Source organism: Fistularia commersonii, chromosome 16, assembly GCF_037954325.1.
Source record: "Fistularia commersonii isolate RoL2024-O1a breed Wild chromosome 16, RoL_Fcom_v1.0, whole genome shotgun sequence".
NCBI classification, from domain to species: domain Eukaryota; kingdom Metazoa; phylum Chordata; class Actinopteri; order Syngnathiformes; family Fistulariidae; genus Fistularia; species Fistularia commersonii.
In genome coordinates, this window is record NC_141299.1 from 17676532 (window position 1) to 17703390 (window position 26859).

At 44.0% G+C, this 26859-nt stretch overlaps 4 protein-coding genes across 6 annotated transcripts in view; 3 read left to right on the forward strand and 1 right to left on the reverse strand.

Annotated features, from left to right (window-relative positions):
• On the forward strand, positions 1 to 3150 carry nphs2 (NPHS2 stomatin family member, podocin). The gene is made up of 7 exons (XM_086161234.1): positions 1 to 339; positions 865 to 968; positions 1424 to 1496; positions 1697 to 1779; positions 1954 to 2213; positions 2716 to 2859; positions 2979 to 3150. The coding sequence occupies exons 1-7, from the start codon at positions 12 to 14 to the stop codon at positions 3148 to 3150; spliced, it is 1164 nt and encodes a 387-aa protein (XP_086017360.1). The 5' UTR covers positions 1 to 11.
• Positions 3124 to 14784, reverse strand: axdnd1 (axonemal dynein light chain domain containing 1). Its single transcript, XM_086161235.1, has 25 exons — positions 14640 to 14784; positions 12940 to 13061; positions 12741 to 12844; positions 12516 to 12609; positions 12321 to 12406; positions 12159 to 12215; positions 11881 to 11989; positions 11421 to 11542; positions 11156 to 11296; positions 10362 to 10466; positions 9593 to 9713; positions 9210 to 9311; positions 8968 to 9134; positions 8587 to 8656; positions 8224 to 8458; positions 7944 to 8151; positions 7530 to 7623; positions 6799 to 6989; positions 6570 to 6660; positions 5971 to 6105; positions 5477 to 5551; positions 4865 to 4966; positions 4384 to 4475; positions 3897 to 4036; positions 3124 to 3785 (listed from the first exon to the last, which is right to left on the reverse strand). The coding sequence occupies exons 1-25, from the start codon at positions 14782 to 14784 to the stop codon at positions 3655 to 3657; spliced, it is 3039 nt and encodes a 1012-aa protein (XP_086017361.1). The 3' UTR covers positions 3124 to 3654.
• Positions 14535 to 23335, forward strand: LOC147226142 (uncharacterized). Its single transcript, XM_086161236.1, has 7 exons — positions 14535 to 14858; positions 20920 to 21147; positions 22130 to 22325; positions 22461 to 22600; positions 22698 to 22880; positions 23218 to 23237; positions 23312 to 23335. The coding sequence occupies exons 1-7, from the start codon at positions 14783 to 14785 to the stop codon at positions 23333 to 23335; spliced, it is 867 nt and encodes a 288-aa protein (XP_086017362.1). The 5' UTR covers positions 14535 to 14782.
• crb1 (crumbs cell polarity complex component 1) overlaps positions 23323 to 26859 on the forward strand; it is a 16948-nt gene continuing 13411 nt past the window's right edge. For all 3 annotated transcript variants that reach the window (XM_086162118.1, XM_086162117.1, XM_086162116.1), the window contains exons 1-3: positions 23323 to 23485; positions 23950 to 24894; positions 26036 to 26586. In XM_086162118.1, coding sequence (XP_086018244.1) covers positions 23434 to 23485; positions 23950 to 24894; positions 26036 to 26586 — 1548 coding nt within the window. In that variant the 5' untranslated portion in view covers positions 23323 to 23433. The remainder of the gene's footprint in view (positions 23486 to 23949; positions 24895 to 26035; positions 26587 to 26859) is intronic.

A 26859-nucleotide genomic window follows, 5' to 3' on the forward strand; every position in this document is an offset into this window, starting at 1 on the left:
GAGTCACTCGTATGCTTTTGACTGCAGAGCTTCCGGTCATGGCGGATAAATGTTCAAACGTCCACCGCAGTCGTCCTCCGCAAGCCAGAAAGACACCGGGGATGGACCGAGAGAAAAGTGCCTCGCCGGTTTCCAGAGGTCAGCGTCAAAGAGCATCCAAGACGGGCCGAGTACCTCAGGCGTCGACTCTGAAGAAACAGAAGCCAGAGATAAATGAGGTGAAAGTGGAAAAACAGACAGAAGTGAGGTTGAAATCCACCGTCGTGGATATAGACAGTGTCAGAGAGGAGGCGAACGAGGAGCACCTGGGGCTTTTAGAGGCAACAGAACAAGAGGACAGTAAGTCAAAAGAAGCGCTACGTGGACAGCCATTAATTCTGCATTCGTTTTCAAGAGTTCTTCCAAAAACACAAATGAAAACTTGCAACTTCTTTCTCCGTGTATAGGATTTTTTATGACTTGCAATTCAAACCATTTAGTTCATGGAATATTTAAGACACCATCAAGTGCGTGGAGCTGAGTCCCGTGCTGCGTTTTTGAGGAGAAACTTTGGGGATGTACAGTTATTATGAAACAGTAACTTCTCTGAAGAAAAAACTATCAGTGGCAGAATTGAAGGACAATTTTTTTGGGCAGATGTTTCTTTTGATTTTAATCTTTCAGGGATTAATCAGTATAACTGTGTTGGAAAAACCTGCTTCCAAGAAGCTGCCCCATTGTGATATTGTTTCAAGACACGGTCATGTGATGCTCTCGCTTCGCAACTCAAAATCCAAGCACCTTTTTGAGATGTGTATGATTATTTTAACTGTGAAACTAGGCACCTTTATCCTGCAGTCTATGCAATTATGTGGATTTCTGCAGTTGTCAAGCACAAGAGCCTGGGAGTATGTGAGTGGCTGCTGCTGATCCTCGTCTTGACTCTGGTTCTCCTCTTCCTCCCTCTGTCCATCTGGTTCTGCTTCAAAGTAGGAACTATTCCAAGAACGGCAATTATCCCAGTTCCTGACAATGAGTTTGACAAGATGTGAAAGATCAGGCCGCGGTGAAATAACTATTTGTAAAACATGCTGTTAGTGATAGAGCTTTGGGGTTAAAGATGAGAGGTTACCTTGCTTGATCTCATGACAGCCTCTCTTCTAGAAATAAGCTTGAACACTGATCAACATTTGAATGGTTCAAACAACGTTTTCATCTCGCACACCAATGGGGATTCTGCGTGTAATTAGTTTTCGCTGAAATGTTTTGCGGGTGATCCCTTCAGCAACCTGGCAAAGAAGTCGGGAAAAAAAAAAAAAAAGTCTGAACCTGACATTAAAGAAAATAAAGAAATAAATTGCATGCCACGACAGAAAAAAAGAAACAATGCGATGAAACAAAAGTTACCGCGCTGCAAAGACAAAGCTCTCGTTTCTGTTGGCAGGTAGTGAGGGAGCACGAGAGAGCCGTGATCTTCAGGCTGGGACACCTTCTGCAGAACAGACCCCGAGGACCGGGTGGGCAGTTAACTCTCGGGCTTTTATCGGTCCGATCTGAAAATCCTCCTTCGCTTTTTTTGTTCGGTTGTTCGGGGTGAAGTTACAGCGCGATGTCCTTTGTGTGAAATCTGAGATGGCTAAATATTCTATTATGCCAAGTCACGTTACATCCGCTGGTTGAGTGTGAATCTTGTTTTGACATCGCATTATCTCCGCAGGCCTTCTTTTTTACCTTCCGCTGCTCGATGTGTGTCACAAGGTTGACATCCGCCTGAAAATGTTGACTGTCCCCTCTCACACGGTAAGGAACAAAAACCAAACACACTTCTGAGCTCGGCTAAATGTAGTCGAGTGTTGATAAATATTGTTGTTGTTGAGCACAAAATGTTCATTTTTCAATCTCACTTTTCAGTGACGCACCAGATGATTACATTGCAAATGGTGGTGTTTTCTGTGTCTCATTGTCTGTGCTCAGGCGGTGACTAAGGACTTGGTGAGGCTTGAGCTGAGCGCAGTGTGTTATTACCAGATAGAAAACATGGCTCTGTGCTGCTCAGCTTTATCCAGTCTGAATGCAATTCTGCAGCATCGTGTGCAGGCGGCGGTGAAGGACATTCTCTCCAAGCACACATTCAGCCACATCCTACATCACAGGAGATGGATTGGTCAGCAAATACAAGCAGCGGTTGACTCTGACGCTTGCCGCTGGGGCGTCAGGGTGGAGAGAACGGACATGTAAGGAGATACACCATCGTCTGCTCGTCTCGCCTATCTCGCCGCTTTAGTTTATGATCGACTGCTCCTCATACAACGGAAAGCGTCACACCATCCACCGATCTGCAGATACAGGCCTTCGAGCACGGGTGCCGACGTAATGAATATTTTGGACACAAAATCCAAACCAAAATACGTGAGACTCAAGAATATTGTGAAAATGGCACGTCCAGGGCAACACTTAAAAACGGGACGTATAAAGCACAAGGCATCTCGTGTTTAGAAATTAAACTTATTAAATGGCGTTATAAGGTAGTATTTATAAAAATATACGTCCAATAGATAATCCTTGTACCGCTGTAGTCTAGTGCTTTTGACTGAATGCCAGCGAAAAATAACAACAATCGAAAACAAAAATCCTAAAAATGTACATTAGTCGGTTTATCTATAAGCAGTCGTGTGTATATATGAATGGTATTCACGTGCTTTTTGCTGTCCCTGCTTGTGTTTGGTTTTCTCACAGCGACGATCTCAGTTTTCCAGCAGAGTTACACCAGAGTACGGCGGATGAGGCTGAAGCGACAAAACAGCAGCAGGTCAGTCTGAACAACCGTAGAAGTAAAACTGACGTTCTGAAAATAAAGACCATGATGGCAGAGTTTTACTGGTGACTTTTCAGGTAAATTTGCCGTCATCTCGCTCTCGCATGCCTCGCCAAGTTGCATTTTCACCGACAGTGTCGGTGAAGGTTAATCACATCTGACACCTGCTTTTCACAATCTTCAGGCAAAGGCAGCCGCCGGAGACGGAGCTGCTTTGGAGACGTTCCGGTCTTGCCTCCGTCTGCTCCATCCTGCCCTGCTTCTTCCATTTCCAGCAGATCTTCGCAGTCTTCCCTACGACCTCTCTTCCCTTCCACCGCCTCCTCCCTCTGCTGTCGGTGAAGAGGGAACAATAACAGAAGGGGAGCCGGAGACTGACTCACACATGATGTAACAGATTTTATTGAGACGTAAATGTTGAAAGACTATGTGACATGAAAATTATATAGGGCCCAAATAGAGAGTTTTTGAGCAAAAACAAATATTTCTACCAGTTGAGTGATTTTAATAAGTTAGTATAGACTCTAGGGAGGGAAAAAAAAAGTAACTTATTTGTTCACGGTGTGCAAACACATCACACGGTCTCGGGATAGAAAAAACATGATGACATATACGGTAGTTGTCCAGCAAGTGAATATCAACACGATTTAAATATCACATATTTTGGTGTTGATCCTTTGCTTGTTTGTTTTTTTGTGTGTGGTTCAATAAGTTAAGATTGTGCACTGGCAAAAAGATTGACTGTATTGATTCATTGTGATTATGTGCAGGAAAGGGGTTTCTCTGAGGTCGTCAGAGACATGAACAATACCTTATTGATATTCTAGAGGGATTACATGGATAACTGTGTGCGTTCCTGATCATTTGTTGGTTTCAGATTCACGTTTTTTGGTCTTTTTGGAGCTGCTAACAGCTTTTGTTTCAGATGTTTTCTTTGGAGAAACTGGGTCTGATTTGGATGGTGGTGGGGAAGGTGGTGGTTTCTCTTTTTCTGCAACACAAAGAGACAGATGCAAGATATGACACCTCTGTGCATCATAGACACAGCCATTTCCTCTCTTTGTCATTTAAATAAATATTCAATCAAGGGTTTAAACAATACCATCACTCATTCTGGGCTCCGGAGCCGGCCGATCCCGCAGTTGTCTTTCCAGATCGTTGATCCTCTCCAGCGCCGCCTGCAAGGCCACTTCAGCCTCCAGAGCTCGTTGCTCAGCACTCAGGAGCCGCCTCTCTGAATCACTGACGCACACATTCAGATACTAAACGTACAGATTTGTGGATAAATTGTATTTCCATTAGGCTCCGTTCCTGTTAGTTCACGATATAGACCATCACTTTGTACGATTTATTTGTCTAATAATGATGTTCAACCCAAAAGTATGAATGAGATGGGGCAGGTTTATTCGTGGAAGAGCAGCTAGTGTTTGGGTAAAGACAACATATACATATTGGATTGTAAATCAAAACCGCCACTGTTTTACTGTACGGAATCACTCAGTCAAATACGTAATAATAAAACAATAATATACAATAAATTACCCCAGTGTTTTCAAGACAAATGTTCCACTCAGCATTAAGACTCTTACTGCAGTTCCTGTTGCAGCAGCCCCACTGTGCTCAGATTGCTAAAAGCTTTCTGGGCTTCATCTGTTCCTGGAAAATCAACCAGCTCTTCAGTCTGACAGGGACAGAGAGACAGAATGACAGACAAATGGTCAGAAACAAACAGGCAAGCATTTTCAGTTCTATAAAAAAAAAACGGAAAGGCGTGGCATTCGGCTTGATAACGATCAGGCTGGTTTAAAGGGGTCCCTCGAGAGAAAGAAAAGCCAATTAAAATGATGAATGAATAAATGAAGAGTGTCCAAAGGGATGACATCAAAAACATTATCAACAATATGAAAACACATTTAAATTCATATAAAACTTGAATGCAGGACTGGAATAAAAATAGAATGCGTCCAAAAAGAATGTTGTAGTAAGTTTATGATTGCTTATGTACATCAGTCAGTTAGGATTGTGGTTACATTTGCAGTTAGATATAATACATCATCAGTCTGCTCTTACTCCACTCAGCCTCACGCTGCTCCTCCCCAGCTGTTTTTGCATGATGTTTCCATCAAACCCTAACAGGTTCACCACCGGGTTCTCACAAACCGTCAGCTCCCCCTGCAGGAGGGAAAACCACACTGCTCATTTTAGCAAACTGATGAATTGTACTTCATGCAGCTGTTTGTACACAGCATAAATACTCAGACTTCGACATGTTCAGGCCTGATCATTGAAGGGTGCTACAGATTTATACCTGATTAATCCTGTTCTCCTCTTGTAGATAACGTCCTTTTGAAACCACCTGTAAAGAAACCATTATCATCAATGTGGTCATCTGTGTCATGTTAAAGCTATATCTTATTAAAGCCGTGATGTGTAGCTGAAGACATTAGAAATTATAGTTAGTAACTAGTAAGTAGCATTAAGTGGAGTGTAAAACATTATTGTCAGGAGACAAAGGCTCTCAGTAAACATCATTAGGAAAACAAGCTGTCGGTTTGTTTTTAGGATTTTACTTAATTAAGGTGAACTCAAAAACAAATGTAGAAAAGGTTTTATTTTCTAATGAAAGGTAAAAGTGGTTACAAGGTGTCAACAAGGTGCTGTTTGGCTGCTGGTGTGACTCACCCCTCCAGGTTCTGCTTCTGGCTGATGTCGGGCCTCAGAGTCCAATATTGACTCCGCTGACACCTCTTCATTTGCCTGATATACACACAAAATAAAAACAAAGCACCAACGCTAAATTCTGACGTCTTATATTCTCGCTCGTTTTTCATCCGGTCCTACAATACCTTTAAACCGAGCCTCATTTGACTTTAAATCTATAAGTCCATACTTTGTGTGACATTCACCACTCAATAAATATTTTTTGCAAGGCTGAACTAGAAGATCCTCCTAAATCAACTCAGCTAACTGAGCTCAAACATGGCAGGCTTATCCCAAACAATAACTTCCTCAACTTTTTGTACTTGAAAAACACATCTTCAGGAAAACGACCAAACGATGGTATAGTCCAAACATCCAGTTGAGCTAATCACATGAAGATTGTGTTTTTCAGCTGCATTATTCAGCTATTGTTCGATCACGATTCCGTGAGTCCGGTGTGTAAATAGAGTCCTGACCGGAGGTTCTGCAGCAGAAAGCAGGTCATCGTTGCCGAAGCCACGGTCGTCCTGGCTGTCGGTCTCCTCCACAGAGCCGCCTCCCATTGCAGACAGCAGGATTGCGCAGGTTTCCGTCCAATCGCTGCACTCCTTCTGAAATGGACAAGCACTCTCTCTTGCAATGCTTTCACACACCAGGCTGAAAGGATCCTAAACTCAGATGGGTTGATTGAGCTTTGTGATCAAACTGCACATAAAACTCTGAAATCAGGTGATAACTTCCATTGATTAACAGATATATTTTGAAGTTAACAACACCCATCTTTCATACCCTCTGACAGAAGGCTGTAAAGTGGGTATTTTCTTTCATTAATGAAAATACCCGCTTTACGGCCTTCTGTCTGAGGGGATCTGGATTGAATGGCGGGTCGATGCCCTTCAAGACTTTTCTTTTGTTATTTCATCAAACAATAAGGGTTGATTGAGAAACTGAAACAAAGGCAATGCAACATAATGTAAATAAAGATTTTACAGAACTGGAGTGGCACAAATATATAATTAGCAACAAGCAAGCTTTTTCTGTCAAAATAATGTACTTTTGAATCAACTCAGTTTACCTGTAGCTTCCCGCACTCTTTCATTTCATTTTCGGCCTCAACTCGAGAGGGATCCTGGAGAACCTGTTCATCCACGATCAGCTGGCAAGAGCTGAAAGGGGAGAGAAGCATCTTTGTCACCACTTTGATGACATCTTAGCCTATTGATTCCCACATTATGAACATTAGCGATGGGATCAGTGATAAGTTACTTGGACTCACACCAAAGTCTGAGTATCTACCATCATACCTGGAGATGTATCTGGACAAATATTCCAGTTTCTCAGCTATCGCCTTGCCATTTTCATCCAATGTTTGTGATGAGATGTTTTTAACATGCATGTGTTCCTCTTGTTTGACCTGAATCTCGCCGTGGTCAGGTACCATGAGGAGCAACAGATCCAGCATCCATTTGGTCTGTGCCGAGTGAATAGAGCCGATCTTGCCGCAAAAAAAATGCACGCTTTTGAAATACTTAAACAATTAAAGGGATATTTTGCACGACATCCCTATCGTTTCCTTCAAAGTAAATTTCAGTTGAGATCTTGCAGCTCCAATTTTCTCTTCAGTAGATTTTTACAGAAAACTCTAGGTAGCAAAAAACTGGCGGTGCAAGGGGTGGCTGAAAACATTTTGCCAGTGAAAATATCTGGAAAAACTTGGAAGATCCAGAGACAGACAAGGCTTAGAGCCTTTATTTTTCAGAGCAACTAAAGAAATGCAGACACAAGTTTAAAGAACAGATGAGAAACAGATGCAATGGAAGATGGAGAAAATAAATTAGGGACTGAATATACATTTTAAATACCAATGAAACGTAATCATCGAACAAAGAATTGTGATTATTTGCATGAACAATATACCAGTAAGATACCAGGAGGTGCAAAGAACAGACGAAAAGTTATTGCTGCAATTGAGAAAAGAAACATCTCTGAACTATTTGATGAAAAACTTAAATAAAAGAATCTTGCTCATGCTCACCTCTTCTATGAGTCTCTGACGCTCACAGTCAATGAAGCTGGACAGGTTTCTTGTGAACTCCTGCACTTTATCTAAAACATTGCCTGTCTCTGCACTACTGCAACACACACACACACACATAAAAAGTGTTTTTTGTTGTAGCTGTTCATACAGTATACTGTCTATCTATACTATCTAAGACACATATCACGTATTTAAACATATTTTTAGGAATACATCAAATCAAATATTGCACGGCAGTCATATTTATGCTAGAATAAATACCACGTTCCCCTAAAGAACACTTTTAAATATTGTTTTGCATACAAAAACCTGTTTTAAAAAAAACTTCCAACTATTATGTATTTAATATATAGAGATGATATATTTTCAATGAAGAAAAATATTGATAAGATAGATAAGATAAAATAATACTTTAATGTGCTATTGTGTTGGTTTTCCATCTGCACGGTGGAAATCGTCTGCAGGAGCTGTTCAGCCAAACTCAGCAAAATGCTCAATTCATTTTCCAGCTTCAGCCAGTCCGATCCAGACACGGTTTCTGTCCGGCCGATAGCTGGAGCGAGCTTGCTGACCCAAGACTCCAACAAACCGAGCAGCGAAATGATCTTTTTTAGCATCCCTGCAACAGAACCGCATCTTAGAAAAGTACTTTTTGAAATCCCAAAGTCAAAAGTTCCAAGTCAACTCCTACCACCCTCTCCAAGGACTTGCACTTGTAGCTGATTGTGGTGCTCAGACAAGAGTCTGTCCAGCTCTTCTGGGACCTCTTGTCCTCTGAGGAGTTCACCCTGAGGATCTGGGTGACGCCTGAACAGTTGCGAGCTCATATCCAACCACCTTTCCTGGATCTGAGCGAGCTCACCAAGTGTCTGCTGGCGGTAGAGCTGCTCCTCACCTTGATAATGCTCACACTGCTGGGTCAGCATCTGCAGAAAAACAAAACACAGAGGAAAACAGTTAAGCACAATACTAATAGCTTTTTTTACATTATGATAATAAGAGAAAATGATTTCGGTTTATTTGAACTATAAGAAAAGGAAATACTCCTACTCACGTCTGACCACTGATTGAAATCAGCAAGGATGCTTTCCAGGGATGCGTTCTCAGGTTTCAAGTCGGGGCGTCTTGAAAAAAGATAATTTTTCAAGAGAATAATTTAGTTTTACAACTGCTAAAGAAATAATCACAGACACTTGTTCAACATAGTGATTAGGCTCAGACTTCATGGTAAGAACAAGATCAGGTCCCCAGCTGCCAACGCTTACGTTCAAACACTAATATAAAGTTTTTATTGACAATTTAAGGACGTCCTTCTTCTAAGTCTAGTGATGCATCCTGACAAAAGGTAATCGGGTTTATTCTAGATGTTGACTTTTTTTACTTCTACTTTATATACTCATATTAAAGATTGCTTTGTAAATCTTCCCACGCTTACTTGTTATGTGAGCTGCAGAATGTCAGCCATTTGCTGATGCCTTGTTGCAGGGCGGTGAACTGCTCGCGCTGGGCCTCCTCCGTCTTCTTCTGACGAGACACGAAGGCAGTCAGCTGCTCTCTCCAGGAGTCTGTCAGAGCCACGATGGCGTTCAGGTCCTTTGTATCCTACAGCAGAATGCGCATTAGCTTAGGATTGGTTCTAAGAGTCAGGGAAAATGTTAAGAAAAACTGCATTATTACCTCAACATTAATGTAAACGCTGCAGTGCTCTGCTGTTTTCAACCAACTCTGCTCAGTGACGTGCAGCCGGTTCACCAGCTCCAGCTTCTTTACACTGATAACCTAGCAAATGTGGAAAGACATGATGACAATGTTTTGGAGCAAATGTCATTTCTACGCTATATTTATTTGTTAGACCTGTTTTTCAACTCTCATTATCTGGAAGTTAAAGTCCCATTACGCTTTTAATGTTGTCTGATATTGCCTTAAGTTGTGCACTACTAGTTTCCAAATTTGAGAAAAAAAAAGATCACACCAACCATATCTATCACACAAGGGACACAAAAAATCCAGTGGATAAAAGTGTACGACCACAAGGACCAAAATCTTTGTGGCTCCACCACCTTCAGGGCGATGCAGAGGGTGAGCTGGCTCCAGCTGTCTCTCTCCTCAGTCATCTGGATCAACTGGGCCTCAAGGCGAGTCCTCTGCAGTTCATAAAGCTCATGGTAACCTTGAACCACACTGAGAAGAACAAACACACACACACACACACACACAGATGGAACTTCTAGGCAGTTTATCTATCTGTACGACCTGTTCATTGAACTACTGTTCTATCTCTCTCTCTCTCTCTCTTTCTCTCTTAGAATCACAGGTATTAAATCCTGCATTCACAACTCTGACATTTATAGAAAAAAAAACATATTGCAAAACATCTTGGAGTTCAATAAGTATTTTGCTTCTGTATATCAATAACATATATGAAACATTATATTACATCTGTTGCACTCACCAAGGTCCAGTTTGGTATGTCGGTCATATTATTATATTTTTTTGTTCAAGCTATCACGGAAAGAACACAGTATTTGCAGCATCAATTCTCCCGGTATGAAATAGCTATTTCATTGGAAAGCATCAGATTGAGAAAAGAGAAAAGAGGCTTTTCCTTTACAGTTAAAAAGCCTCGGTGAGAGCGACTTAATGGAAAAGTGTCACCGTCCTTCAGTGCTTCCCTTGACATTGAAATATTCGATATGTAAATAAACCCGTCACTGCGTGCAGGTGAGTATTGTCCAAGGCTATCAAGCACTGGAATACACAACTGAGATGAAACTGTGAGGCAGACAGAAAGCTGCCCTGTTCAGTTCTTTACTAAAGTCGAACACTGACTCTGAGCTGGACTGAGTGTGATTAAGTGCCTGGGCCAACTGCTGCCGAGCACGTTCCACTTCTTGGGAAACGAAGGCATCATGGTCACTAATCCTGGATAATTCCCTGTGGGCAAGACACAAAAAAGCAGCTCACACAGATGTGGACACAGATGGGATTATTTTAACCCTCTCAGGCTCAAATTAAGTTGTAGTTGCAGGAAAAATCTGATATTTGGCTGTCGCAAATCTGCAACATCTGCCTGGAGAAGGTTAAATGTATTTATTCTTCCTTTTTACTTAGAATAACTCCACCAACAAGTGCTGACTAAGGAGCACTCTGGGCAGGTAAGAGCCAAGGGGCTCAGCCCTGACTTTTGTAAACTCATCCTGTCCCTGGTTCAATTCCAACAGGTGGTTTTTCAGTGTGGATCCATGTTCTCCCTGTGTCTGCACAGCTTTCCTCCCACAGACCAAAAACATGGAGTCAGTTGATTGGAGACCCTGAATTCCCCGGGTGCGTGGATGAGCGAGCCAATGTTTTCTTTGTCTCTATGACATGTGAGCGAGAGTGAATGTCTTCATGTCTCTATGCGTTGTGTCGATGAGTGAATGGTTGCATGCACATGTGGACAGCTGGGATAGGCGCCGGCCTCACCACTACCCTGACTTTAGGATAAGGGGTATTGATAATGAATGAATGAATGATTATTATGCATTTATTTACCAAGTGGAGTAAATTGTATATATTAATCATTTCAGTGTTGCTTCCTGCAGCACCACATTCTAGGGACTGCATGCATGCATGCGACTTACGCGCTGAGATGATGGATGTTTGTCTTGATGCGATGGATTTCCTCGGTTAGCTGGCGATCCAGAGCCCTCTGTGCCACTACCTCAGTATGCAGAGCCTTCAGACGATGGGGAATTTGCTCAAGCAAGGACTGGTAACGCTGTCTAGACAGACACGCACCGATATCCTTCATTTCACGACTGCGCTTCATTTGAATTTGTGCCATTGTTTCTCCAAACAAGGCTTATATGATGAGGTTAGTGCTGTTTCGACGCGGTCAATGCTAACCTGAGTTTGGCAAGCAGCTGTCCCCTTTCAGCACATCCGACACTGACCTGTCTAATCAGTTCATGGAAAACAATGTTGTAGATGTTCTGCTCGGCCTGCACCATCTGCAGCAGCCCCTCCATCTGTAACACATCCCTCCAGACTGTTCATCATTTCAACAGGCAGTTGGTATTCTCAGAGAATTCCACCATACTGTCAAAATGCACTATTTTTTTTCCTCAAAATAAAATCCAACAAGAATCAACCGTCAACAATTATGACCGTTTCAAGCAAAATGACAATCACAAGTTACATAGTAATCAACATACTGTATTTACAGACAATGCATTTTACTAAAAAGACATTGTAGATAACGAAAATGAAAACGTATTCCTGAGTATCAGGAGAGTCCAGTTTCTTCTTTTTCCAGTGCTGCCCATGCAGACGTACAGCTTGAGTATTGGTTGTCTCCCGTATTTACCTGGGAGAGTTCAGTAAGCTCCTCACTCTGCTGATCAACCCCAGCCTTCTCCAGCATGTCATCCATCATCCTCATCAGCTGGATCACCTCCAGTCTGCCACTGGGCCTCCTGATCAACCATAACATATACAAAATGTGTCTTTTCTCGCGCATTATCGATCTACAGGGATGCACTTCTATTACCATGATTCCCTCCACTGAGCTTAACTACCACCAGCAATATTACCAGGCTACGAGATTTCTGCGTAAACAAATTAAATCCACATTTTATAACTCACAGTGAAGGAAAGACCCTCAGCCTTTGCTGCTCATCTTGCAGCTGCACCGTGAATGCACTGAGAGGGAAAGAACAGGAGAAACAAAAAACCTTGCCCTGTTTCAATTCAACCACAGCACAATACAATATAGTACATAACATTAAAAAAAACAAAAGGACTCACTCTTCATAAAGCTCCAGGCAACGCAAACCTCTGTTTTTCACAATGTGATACTCTTCTGGGATCAGGCTTTCTGAGACACTTGTGCTCTGTAAAACAAAAAGGTTTGTGGTTACAGCGACACAATGTATACTTGCGTGAAAAAAGTAACCAGTGATAACAACAACAGGTCAATAACGGTCAGTAGAAGTAGACAACCTGTGTGTTGCCGACCACATTCCTGCCAGTGAGTGGTGGGAGTTGTGTTGTCTTCTTTTGGGTCACCATGGTGTCACACAGAAATGAGATATCCCTATACGGAGGCCAGGATAAAACACCTCATTTATAACACTATGATGAAACGGAGCACATAAAATAAAACAAATCCCTAAAACAGTAAGGTCTTTGCAACATTCTTTGATTTGTCATATTGGTTGACCAGACCTCCCTGCTCCAGTCAGTGAAGTTGGTTGCTCCAAAAAGTATTTATATTTTCTACGTCCAAGTGGGTGATGCCAGACTGCGTCCGGCCGCCTGATACCAAACACCTGCGGAAAAGTCGGTTTCAGAACGCTCACGTAATACTGTTAAAACGTCACACAACACCCCCTCTTCAAACTTTTCAAAGGTCAATTCAAGGCACCTTGCATTGGCGGTGGTGTGCAGAGTGTCCCAGTGTTTTCCCACTGCAGACAGTGGAGGTGAGGCCGGCCAGCAGCTCATCTGGGATGAAATGGTCATCAGAATGCTTCGTGTTTCTGGTTCCTGCTGGGAGAGGGAAACGCCATTTTTCTGACAAGTCTTTCAATTTGTGAATGTTTGAGGAAGACACAGATATCACACTTGGGGTTCTTTTCTTGCTGAATTTTTCTTTGCTCATTACCTGAAAATGCTTTTTGCAACTGCTGGGGGAAAAAGATTTGGCACAGTTTTACAGTGGATTCTGGCAAATTTTTCAAGTGTCACAAGTGAGACTTGTTTGTGACTTTCTTTTGAGGTGTTACATTCTTACCAAAAAAAAAAACATCCCGGCACGAGTAAACACTGACATTTTGAAAATACTTGAATTGCACTTGAGCATATTAAAAAAAAAAAAAAATTCTTTGGTTGATTAAGTTTTCATTTAAAAATGACAACTTCTACCGAGATTTGTAATCCTTGAGATGTAGATGTAATGAAATCTAAATGCATTTTAGTGGAATAACGAAAGAGAATTTTAACAAATGTCAGATTTTATAGATATATATCAGTGGTGGGAAAACCACTGCAAGGCCTTCTCTGCTGGCCTAAAAAATATCTGAATCACAGATGTTAATAATATTTTGTCCATGAATACTTATTAAATAATTCCAAATAGTCTGTTCACTTCCTTTCATAGCTTTTCCCCTGACTGTGCCGCTTCCAGACATATATTTTCATATTAAAGCATTTGACCAATCATCTGCTCTAATCACCTGACCAATCAGGAAATACATAATATGTTCTGTTTTTTTATATATATTAAAACAGAACACATTATATATTTTCTGATATTCACTGACAATCACAGAATACTGAACATTCATGTTTCTCTACAGTATGACTCATTTTCTGCATTTTAAACCTCTCGTAACCTATGATTAAAAGAAAATTGAGAAAGCAAAATATTTTTACTAGTCACTCTAACAAGGTTAGTGTCCATTGACCAGCTAGTTCATCAGGTTACCATGTTGAATAACAGTCACAATGCAAATCAAGCAGGCGGGACATGCATATTATCTTGGCTCCTGATTGGTCAATATTCTGAATGGTTCTTATTAGCGGTTGCCCAGATGCTAATTTCGACTTTTACAGGTATTACTAATAAATACTTACAGCCTCACAAGGTAATTTATCAGTCGAACAGAGAGTTTGGATGGGACGTGAAACATGCGACTCACAGTTTGAATTATATGAATTAAAGTGAGGCCAACCCGTTATATAAAATGAATGCTAGCCGGGTATAGCATCATATAGCTCTCCGTGTCCCCTCGGTGTCACTCTCACCTCCGGTGTCCGGCGCTTCCCTCGACGAACTTGGCGCTGAACTTGCTCTGAACAACGCAGACATCACGCAGTCACAATCTTCTTTTAAGACTAAATAAATAAATCAAATATATCAATTCAAAAAGCCCACTTTTACAAGACGCTATGGGAGCGTCTGACGCGCTCATATAGGGGAATCCAACTTCCTGGTCGCGTTGTCATGGAGACGGCGCGAGCTTCTCAACTTCCGGTGGCCCACGGCTTCCTCGCTGTCTTGAAATAATTAAAAACAAAAACAAACACAAAAACACAAACACGTCGACGCGTGGAAAAGCCCACCTTTTAGGAGTCTGAGTCGATTCCTCTTGTGATGGGAGGAGAGAGTAGTGGGCGGCTCCGGAGGTGACAGCGTGGAAGAAGCAGCGTGGGGGCGCAGATGCGGTGGTTCCGGGCCGCCGGCAGGATGCTTCCACGCCGCCGCCATGGAGACACGCAGGTTCGGGAGTCTGGAGCTTCTCGGCATCACCGTCCTCATCCTGTCTCCTCTCGCTGTGAAGGGTAAGTGCGGATTTTCACAGGAGACTTCTTCTTCTTCTTCTTTTCCCTTCAGCGAGTCAACTTTCTCCATCTAACCCTATTCTCTGCATCCTCCTCTCTCACACCAACCACCTTCATATCTTCTCTCACTACGTTCATAAATCTTCTCTTTGGTCTTCCTCCAGACCTCTTGCCTGGCAGCTCCAATTCCAGCATCCGTCTACCAATATATTCACTATCCCTCCTCTGTCCATGACCCAACCATCTCAGTCTGGCTTCTCTGACCTTCTCTCCAAAACATCTAACATGTGCTGGTCCTCTGATAGACTCATTCCTGATCCTCTCCATCCTGGTCACTCCCAAAGAGAACCTCAACATCTTCATCTCTGCAACCTCTAGTTCTGCCTCCTGTGTTTTTATCATCGTAACAGTTTCTAGTCCAAACATCATCGCTGGTCTCACCACTGTCTTGTACACCTTTCCTTTTCTTCTGGATGATGTTCATCTATCTCTTCGTACCCCTGACACTTTTCTCCACCCATTCCAACCTGCTTGGACCCGTCTCTTCACCTCTTTTCCACACTCTCCTACGCTCTGGACTGTTGACCCCAAGTACCTGAGATCCTCCAGCTTCTTGATCTTCACAGTAGACTTTGACTATTGTTTATAAAATGGGCCTTAAGAATGCTGGGGGGAAAAAAAACAACACTTATTATCACTTAACAATGTGACACTGCAGTTAAAATTCCTTTAATAATCCCACTTTGACACAGCAGAAAGTGGATAAAAGAGTAGAGGTCATTAATAATAATGTGCCGCAGTAAGATATATAGAATCTAAACATATACAATTAAATAAAAAAGATAAATAAACGATATTTAATCATTATAAACATGTTCAAAAAGTGGCAATGAGCAGCGTGCAACAATGCTTACAGCAGCAAAACCTACAGGTGAACGGATTATACAGTTTAGTGACTGAATGAATGAATCGGTGAATGAAAGGATGAACAAAAAGATGGCTGGGTAAACAGATCCAGCAGGGACCGGCCAAATCTGTCCTTCGCACATTTGCGGTGAAGGAGTCTGTCCTTAAGATAAGAAAAGATACACTTCATTGATCCCCCAGTGGGGAAATTCAATGGTCACAGAAGCCTTACACGGTAGAAAAGGTGTGCCGATAGTTATAATATGCTGCTCCAAAAAATAAAGGGAACACTTAAATAACACAATGTAATTCCAAGTCAATCACACTTGTGTGAAACTCACTTGGGAAGCAGAACGGATTGATTTGGACTTGTTTTAAGGACAAGGCATCAACGTTGGATCAGCCTGGAGTGTGTTTTTACACTTTCATTTGGAGTCCACACCTCCATGGGTTCATACATTTCATTTCCATTCATCATTTTGGTGTGATTTTGTTGTCAGCATATTCAACTATGTAAAGAAAAAAGTATTTCATAAGAATATTTCATTCATTCACATCTCGGATGTGTTATTTTATTGTTCCCTCTATTTTTTTTCAGCAGCGTATATTTAATTATTTACTTTTTCAAACTTGTGTATTTTTTTATTTTTGCCGCTTTCTTTGACATTTTATGTATTCAGTGTTGAGTAAGGCACCTAAAATAAAAAATATCATCATCATCATCATTATTATTATTTCTTTTAATAGAAAGGATATGCAGATAAAAGATAGATACAAATAATCATACATACAGTAGAACACAAAACTATGAAAATAAATAAGATGAAGGATTGTGCAGGGAATGGTGATAGAAACAACAGGTGTACAGTCGGAGATGCGGGCAGTAGAAATGAAATGATAATCAGTAAGATGTCCGGGAGAATATATAATTATGATATAAATGAGAGTGGATGAGATGTGGGAATAATGATAAATTCTCGTGTTGATGTCCACATGTTCGGATCAAAATCAGCACTGTTTCACAAATGAACAAATAAGTCATTTTGAAGCCCGTCCCCCTTTTGCATTTGAAATTATCAACCTAATTCCCAACTCAGGAATAAGAATGCATTATTTGGCTCACTCATCCATGTGTCCTGCTCTGAGTCCAAGTGAAATAATTTTTTCTTAGGAGATAACTTATTCGTTCCAACGTCGTATTTTTCATTTCGCCGACAAGGTTGGGTATATTTTGACTTGAAAAAAAAAATCATTCCTCGAGTTGATGAAATGATGCTAGAAAGAATCCTGCCCTTACTCTAACTGGTCCATGCTTTGAATTTCAATTACAAGACTGTAAGCTGACATCATTCCACATGGTGACCGCCGCTGTGTTTTCTGAAGGCAGCGCTGTTCAAGATGTAAAAAGAGCCCGAACAATGAGCGAGCGGCGTGCTGACCCATGAGGGGAAGGAGAGGCCGGGGGAGGGTCGGGGTCTGCGGACAAGTGATGGGACAGAAGGGGACTATACGTCTCGAAGGGACTACAAAACCCGCGATGACAGGTCACGTTATCGCCGCTGAAACAAACAAGACGGGCGTACATGCATCAGGCCGAGGGCGTCAGGTGTCCCGCATGTGCAGCTCGAGGGGCCTCCAGATAGGAAGGAACAAAGAGCGTGAAGGACATTTGCATTTGAAAACACTACATGCTGTTGGAGGGGATGTGTGGATGACTGGAGCGCTGTCTAAAGCAGGCGGGGGATCAGGCTCCGAAAGCCCAGTGCGTTTGTGTGTGTGTGTGTGTGTGTGTGAGGGGGCGCTGAGACGTTTCCATTTTTTACTCCATTTAGTCAATATTTGTGAGTGTATCAGGAAAGTGGGCCCTCCTCCAGGAGTGTGGGAATTACCTTTCAAGCAGGCAAATGGAGTGATGTGGTGTAGAAAAATGGAAATAAATCCATAGTAATGTTACATTCATGATTTACTGCTTATCCTACTTTGAACCATTCACTCGCTCAATCACGCAGGCCATTTTTTCCTTTTTTTTTTCCCTATTAACTTCCTGCGTGTTTCTGGAGGAAACCCAGTGCAGAGACCACGCATAAAGACCCCGCCTGGAGGAATTGAACAGCCTCGCGCTGTGGGGCGTAATCACGATTAACCGCTCGACGTCCGTACGCCGCGACTGAAAACACACGTTAATGGCCTGATATATTGAGCTCCAGTTATGAGCTGGTATGTATTTGAGTTATTTACATACCAAGCCCTGCTGACTGGTGCTTGTGAAGAGCGCTAACAGGGCTATTGTCAGATCATCACCGCTGATACCTCCATCACACCCACAGGTCCCCTCTCTACATATCCAGTCTAGACACCCGTAGCTGCTCATGGAGCTCCTCGGCCAGGAGTCTGTGAGACTCATTGACCTCGGTGGTGACGGAGGCACATCAGATGGTGCACTTCAAAGTCTTTAGCGTCTGCTCTCAGCCTGATTGGGCTCTTGGGTTTGTGATTACGGTGTGTGTGTGTGTGTGTGTGATGAATATTATTTCTGTCCGTATCTGTTCTGCACCACTTGCGGCTCCAAGTGTAACACATTTTATATCCGTCCATCTGTTTACATTTTGCTTGCGATGGGCTTTGCCTGGATGGCAGAGACTGAAGGATGCCTCGCTGGCGGCTGTTTGCAGACCCGGTTGATACTCCAAACTTTAAAAGGAGACGAGATCATTTTTTTCAGCCAGAAAATAGTTTTCTCCCCGCTTTCTAAATGATTATTTCATTCATTCACTGTCTGGACCGGTCGCCGGTCAAACGCTTCATTACATTTAAAGCACACAAAGACGTGCAAGCGTTCGCAGGTCGGCGCAATTTCGGTTGTCATTAAAACAATAACATTAGCAAAACTTTACATTACATCCCAAACATCCCCACTCTTACAAAGGTAACCAACCAAAATCTGTAAATTCTCAATTTCCCAGCATATTGAGCATCACTATTTTTCCTGTTTGGGCTTTTAGAAGCCTTAGCTGAAGACTGATGCAAAGATTGGGGTTAAGCAGACATTAAACATCACGCTAAATCTCATTTATCACTCAGTTTTCTCCTCTTTGGTTCCTCCCCGGGGTTCGCAGGTCAGAGGTCAAAGCCCCTGTGGTTTCGGTAAACAAACACAACAGGTGGTTCACTTGTCATTTCTTAAGCTTCTTCAGTTCTCATGCATAAATGATTCAAATTTTGAATCCAGAGTTTGTTGCCGGCGAAGCTGAAAGGTAAACGGTTACTTGATAAGGTTTTGGGAAAACTCACCAGCGTCAGCTCCTATGAGGCCAGGCGTGCATTTATTATCGAAAGAGCCTTAAAATGCCTGAAAGATGATTGCTATTCATTGCTGTGTCGCAGGAGGATTAAGTGCTAATCCTCTAATTTGTATGTTCGGCAAGCTTTGTTATAAATCAAGAGACCCGACCCTGAGCTGGGCGAGTGTGCCATTTACTACCAGGCCCATTAAGAAAGAGGATATATCAAAGACAAAATTACTTTAAACACTTCGATATTGTACTGACTGAGTTACGGGCGGTCCCTCTAGTGACAGATTGAATGTTGAAGTGACACGGTGCAATTGGTTGCCATGGAAACCATCCACGACGCCTTGAGAGGCCCTCGTACTGACAGCTGCTGGAGCGCCGGTCTTTTCTGAAGGGGTTGCAAAGATTAGGGCCCGACACGATCCAGCTGAAATGGCGTTTCAGAGCGTCTCCGCTGAACTGTCTACACCGTGAGGACCGTCTGCCGCGGGATTAGCCTGCTCGCTAAGTCGGGGCGTCTATAACCGTCAATGGTTTTACAAGTAAAGATTTAAAAAGCGAAATCCGTCAATATTCGTTCCTGATTTTTAGATTTTAGCAAACCACTTCATTACAGTGTGGTGACAATGCGACAAGACCCTCAACTTTAGTGTAAGAATTGACTTTTTCTAACCGCACACAGCTGACTTTCACTTGATCCCAGTAAATATGACACAGCATCACTGATGGGATCCCCACCAATACAAGTCAATAGTCACATTAACAAAGAAGCTTTTCTTCTTCTTCTTCTTCTTCTCCAGGCTTTTCCCTTCAGGGTCTCCACAGTGAATCCACCTCCTCCATCTCACCCTGTTCTCTGGATCCTCCTCTCTCACACCAACTACCTTCATATCCTCTCTCTCGTCCATAAACCTTCTCTTTGGTCTTCGTCCAGACCTCCAGTTCCAGCATCCGTCTACCAATATATTCACTGTCCATGACCCAACCATCTCAGACCTTCTCCCCTAAACATGGAACTGATGGACTCATTCCTGATCCCATCCATCCTGGACGGCACACAAGTCTGACGGGCCTGAGAGCACCTGCGCCGCTTCCATAACATCACCAACTCTGCTGTCACTTATCCTTGTTTGTCCCAGCCAGCACACATCCTGCCTATTTTCATTTATTCTATTCACTGCTATTGTCACTATTTAAACTGTCGTTTAGTTCTGGTTGTGTATTTTTCACCCTCACTGTTCCTTGATGTTGTCCATTGTTATCCCTGTTGTTGTTGTTGTTGTCTGCCGCCTATTTATCTGCTGTCTATTTATTCTTGGATGTCTTGCTATCTTCTGTCTTTCTATTTAGATTTAATTTACTTTTTTATGACATTATAACTGTTACTCTGCTGTGACAAAGGAGTTTCCCCTATGGGGATCAATAGCGTTTATTTTAAGTTCTTGATCGTCACTCCCTGTATGCGTGCAATACAAATTTGGGATCTTTTTCAGTTTTTCAAATCCAGTTCTTTAGAAAAGCGTTAACTGTAATGTTGCTCCTACTCCAACTCTTTAAAATGATAATAATTTATCCTTTATTAATCCCCGTGGGGAAATTCATTCTCAGCGATTAATTGCATCCAAACAAAAATACATTTGGTATGAAGTTAAAAGTTGGTTAAAATAAAATGATCTGAGGTAGGCGTGTGTTTTCAGCACGAAGACAGAAACTTAAGACGTGTGATAAAAAACATAGAAGCCCAGGTGAAGAATAGAATGATGAAAGAAAACGACAAAATAAAAGCCGTACATCCGTGTGAAATGATTAAAATGAGCCATGCGACGTTAGCTTTTCACCGTCATCCGTTAATACAACCTGTACAGGTGCATCTTCTGACCGGCCGGCGGACCTCTGCTCCCCGAACCCCTGCCAGAACCGAGCGCTGTGCAGAAGTAGCGGAGACGGCGTCTCGTGCTTCTGCGTGCCGGGATTCCAGGGAGCTCGCTGCCAGATCGACGTGGACGAGTGCGCCTCTCAGCCCTGCGCCAACGGAGCCACCTGCCTGGACAGAGTGGGCACGTTTTCCTGCCTGTGCGCAGCCGGGTTCACCGGTGAGTGGAAGCTTCCGGAGGGTTTGGCGCCTCCTCGTCGGCGCTTCGATCACAAGATAACCTCGGGATCCAATGCACGTTCTTGGGGCTTTCTTCAACTCACTGTTGCTCCCTGTAAGATAAAGCTCTGCTTCTTTGGACAGAAATATTCTGTCTCAACAGGAAGCATGTTGAATGCCATATATCATTTTATTCAGGGATCTGTGACAAAATGCAGTCATTGTAGAAAATATATTTCCCAGGTTTCTTCATTTTTTTCTAAAATGACAAAATGTCTTCATAAGCACTGAACCATTTACACGCTAACATCGAATGATAAAAAAGCCGTTTTAACTATGGACAGGGTTTGTCGCTTCCAGGAGACTTTTTTCCTATTTTTCCCGAGTATTGCATGTAGGATTAAACCGTTTCTCCAATGGAAGCAGTGTTTCTAAACTCGCTTGAGAGGTTTGAATAGTAATGGTGGAAACACAACAGCTGGCGATTTACAGTTTAAGAGAACAAAGAAGTCAAAAGACGGTGATCCTGAGTTGATGATTACTATTATAACCACGTCCCACTCCGATCGAGGCCTTTGAATAACCTTTTCATATCCTTTCTACTTTTAAATTACCTTCTCTCTGTCTTTCTTTCAGAATAATGTTTGGTACTTCACAAAAAGTATTAACAGAGAATGAAGGGTGCCCTGCGATTAATCACTCCCTTTAAACAAGGCTAATTGGACTATTTTAAATTTGATTACGCCGTTGATTTAGCTTTTACTCATTTTTCCTTCATGTGTTCTGACTTTTTCATGAGCATACTCTTAATTTTTTTGTCTCCAAAACTGCATTAAGGACTTTTTGAAGGATTTCCATGGCCTCCTTTTTCATGGAAAACAACAGGAGCTTTGTTGCCTCTCCCATGAAGATCAGTGGGTCCGGCTAAAAGCTTTTTTTTTCCCGGCCTCCCCTCTGACAGCCGCTCTCTTTGATGCTCGCAGGGGTCGCCTGCCAGGTCCGGATTGACGAGTGTCAATCATATCCGTGTCACGGCGGCGGCAGTTGCCATGACTACCCTGGCGGCTTCACTTGCACCTGCCTGCCCGGTTTCCAAGGACACCGATGTGAAATCAACACCGACGAGTGCCAAGAGCAGCCGTGCCAGAACGGGGCCGTGTGTGTGGACGGAGTGAACCAGTAGGTTCCCCATCGTGCAGCCACGGAAGAGATAGAGTGAAAAAAAAAAAAAAAAAAACACTTACTATTTTACATTTTGCCCCTCAAAAGCGTACACGTGTGAAAGTACGTTGTGTGATTTACCACCTGTCTCAGATACGCCTGCGACTGCTCTCTCACCGCCTTCGCTGGCAGACACTGCGAGAGGCCCAGACCTCAGTGCTACTCTGAACCCTGCTTCAACAGCGCCATCTGTCAGGACAAACAGGGTAACTACACCTGCGACTGCTGGCCAGGTAAACCCTAACGCTGCATCTGGGATTCAAAGATTTTGAGGGGAAACGTCGGCCGGGATTACTTCTTACTGAAATGCCACCTCCATCTGAATTTCAGGGTTCGAGGGGCGTCAGTGCGAGACTGATATCGGCGAGTGCGACAGCGGCCCGTGCCTGAACGGAGGCCGCTGCATCGAGAGGTCGTGGCAGGCTCTGTACGGAAGCGAGCCTCTGCTGCCCGAACGCTACGATCCTCGACATGCTGGAGGTTTCATCTGCAGCTGTCCTCACGGAGCAACTGGTAATATTCTCTATACTCTTAGACATATTCTCACAGGAGCAACAATGTTTTGGAGAAAAGGCTCAAGGACAGGAGCTGTTGATAAACGAGTTTGAAAAAAAAAAAGGTTGCAACGCAGGTAGGAACATTTCATGTAACTGGATTTGCAGTTTCAGTCTCATTCAAACTGAAAAAAAAAAAAAAAAAAAAAATCATGGCCATGCATGTAAATTAAAGTTTTCATATGAGTTACAAAAACATCCAGTTTCCCCGCTTACACAAGCCGTGAGCGAGCAATGAAGGTAAGACCGTTAGCCCCCGTGGCTGGAGTTGTGTTCTAAAATTGACTCTCTGCCAGTCACAGTGGCCAATGACTCAGTAAGGTGGCCAAATAGCATTAGTTTAATCCCCAGTTATCTGGCTTTGCCGGTCTCCTGACTGGTGCTTTTCAGCCCTACATGGCTGCGGGGAAGTAGACAAGGTGCAGACCTTCGCTCTGATGGCCTGTACGCTCCCAGACTACTATGATGCACTCGGACAAGTTTGGGTTTGTTTTGGGTGAAAGAGTGGCGGCATGATGTGGATCCGCACGCCGTGGATGTGGGGGATTCTGTTGCTTGGAACAGGTAATGCCGTCACACTGGTTTCCATAACGGTAATAATGAGTGAAAACCTGAGAAACACACGGCGGTAGCTATTGATAACGTGTGTTTTTGTGTAACGCTGCTTTTGTAAGACAAAAATGCTAAAACGTGGTATTATTTGACATCTAGAGTCCACTTACCTGCGCGTCGGCAGACCGGTTTAGTTCTCGCATGGTATTCAGTTTAGTGTTTTTTTTTTTTTCCGGGTGGAAAATGGTGACGGAATCTGTATTCAGAGAAGAATATAGCGATCCATATTAGATCGACATAAATTAACAAGGAGCCGAGGCACTTTGTTTCGGCACTTGCCGTACTTGTCGCGCGGCCTCGGATATTAGTCAAATAAAAGTCGGTGCGGATCATTCTTCCTGAATACACATATTTTGTGCCGGCGGTAATAAAAGCTGCTGTAACTTAATCACACTCTCTCCCTCTCATTCTGCAAGGTTCCCTTTGCGAGGAGGTGATAAATCAGTGTGACTCCGACCCCTGCCAGAATGGGGGAAAGTGCGAGAGCTCGGTCGGAGGGTACACTTGCCGCTGCCTCCGTCGGAACGGCGACGGTCCTCTCTACGGAGGAGCGAACTGCGACGTGAGGCTGACGGGCTGCGGCGGCCACGAGTGTCAGAACGGGGGCTCCTGTTCTCCGTTCTTGCTGGACGGGACTCACGGCTACACTTGCTCCTGCTCGCCCGGATTCACCGGCCCCCTCTGCGAGACCTCCACCGCGTTCTCCTTCGAGCGCAGCGGCTACCTGCTGCTTCACAGTCCCCTCGTGGATGCCGAGGTCTCCTGCAACATCACCCTGAGCTTCAAGACGGTGCTGCCCGCGGCAGTGCTGTTCCGGAGGAGCGTCGGAGGACTTCTGCTGATCCTGGAGCTCGAGGACGGGCGGCTTCGTCTGTCGCTGTGGGAGGCACAAAGCCCGATCCGTGTCTTGAGGCTTTCACCGGGCGTCACGGATGGAGAGTGGCATTCTGTAGAGACCGTGTTCAGGAACTGGATTCTCAGCTTGAAACTTTTGGATGCCGCCGGCGGTTGCGGGAGTCCGTCCTGTCACCAAGTGGCTGAGATCCAAAACCCTCCGGCGGGGCTGGTATCGCATCCTCAAAGCACTTCCATCGGAGGCGTGCTTGAGGAATTAAAAAGCCCCACGACAGACACCTCACTTCCGGCGTTCTTTGGCTGCATGCGGGACGTGTTTGTGGACTGGCAACTCGTCGTCCCGGAGGAATGGCGGAGCGACTCCGCCGTGAACGTGTCCCCCGGCTGCAGCCACAGGGATCGCTGCTTGGACGAGCCTTGCCAAAACGGAGGGGAGTGCGTCAACCTGTGGCAGAGCTACCGGTGCCGCTGTCCAAGGCCTTACGAGGGGCGCGACTGCGAAGAGGGTGTGTTTACAGTTGTGCGACACACAAGCCGGGGAAGTTAAGAGGTGGTAAATTCATGTGAAACATGGGATAGGCATTTAAGGATTATTTGCAGGGTAACTAATAGTTTTTCCCCGTTGAGTGGTACCTACTACATTACTCTCGCCTATCGCTTTCGGGGCTAATCAAACAGCGTAATTCTTCGCCGGTGCGTAGGAGAAGTGAAGCGAGAAGGGATTAGGACCATCAAATGCCACGGTTAAGGACAGAGGAAGAGATCCTCTTATCTGACACACAAGGTTAAGGAATGTCCAAGGAAATTGCCACAGACACGCAAGAAACTGGAAAGCGACTCGGCATTCTGTAGGCACTCGTGAACTGAGCGTCGGTCTGCTGATGGCGTTTCTTAATTTTTACTAACACGTTCAGCTATCTGTCCCCGGATATCTAAAGCCTCTTGAGTCTATCGAAGCAGATTATAGAACACGCCGCCTGACGGGTCATTTGGACGCACATTAGCTAAACCAGGTGAATGAACTCACCTCGGCGTTTGAAATGTCCTCCTATGTGTGGACACCCGCACACACACACACACACACACTGGCCATGAGGTGTCCTTCCTGCACTGTCCGTCCTGTTTTTCTAGCTGCCTGCCTTCGGGGGAGATCAACCCACAGTGGAAAGCGCTGACTGTGGACACAGAACTCACATGAGGGCTGATGGTTGCTAGGTTTCCTCTTTCTGTGGCTGTTCTTCGAGGAAACAGATTAAGAATGGCTTATTTTATCATTTTGGTTTTGCAAGCCACGCTTTTGTCCCAAGAAAAAGCCAAGCAGCGGGGAAACGTCTGCATTTGTGTTGGTTGCATTTTTATCCCATTTATTGTCTCGGTGGGTTAAAAAATGGTCAAATCCATTTTTCTCTCCCACAGCGGTGAGCCGAGTAAATATTATTAATGACAAACTGCATGGATGCGGCCAATCGCTGTTTTCCATCGCCTCGAATAACCGCATAACCGCGAATGATTAATGTTCTCGAACTTACGTGGAGCGCATTGGCCCGCGCGACGCGTGATGTATTTATTGTGACAACAGCCAACGTTTGTCATCGCCTCGCTTAAAAAGTGTTTTCTCATAAATGTGGCTTTTCCCTCGGTTTCCAGAGCACGTGACCGCCCGCTTTGGAAACGAAGACTCCCACAGCTACGCCGCCTTCACCGTCACCGGCGACCTGGGCCGTGACCTCTTCATCTCGCTCTTCTTGCGCACGCGGAGGCACAACGGACTCCTGCTGGCGCTCGCCAACACTGGAAGCCGGTACCTGTATATGTTCCTGGAAGACGGCAAGGTCGCGCTTCAGCTGGGTAACTTTGAGAGCCTGAAGTCAGAGAGGGCGGTCGATGACGGCGAAGTCCACTTTGTGAGCGTGGAGGTGGAGGAGGGCCACATGGCGCTGCATGTAGCCGCACAGAAGCAAGGAGATATGGAAGCAGGGTCGGTCCACGTTCAGACGGGAGACGCCGTCTATGTCGGAGGTCTGTTGGAGGAAAAGACAACCGCGGAGTTTGGCGGATATTTCAAAGGCTGCATCCAGGATCTGAGGATCAACGATAGGAGGCTGCAGTTCTTTGGCTTGGACACCTCAGTGAGAACATTCCCACTGGCGCTCATAAAAAGTGTGACTGCTGGCTGCTCCGGCGACCACGCCTGCAGTGTGAGTCAACCGTTTGCTTGCGTAAACCGCCGTTGTCCGGCTATTAAATCGCATTACCGGCCTTTAGCGTAAAAAAAGAGCATTTGCAAAGCTCTGATTGAAATCCGCAATAAACCCCGATGTCTTTTTCAGGTTTGTCATACGCATTTTATAGTTGAAGCATTTTATTGTGCTCAAAGCTAACCTGAACTGAAAGTGAAGTAGAGATATCTGCCAACAAGAAATGTGAAAATTGATTAACAGTGGCGTTAGGGGCCATTTTGTAACACTTTA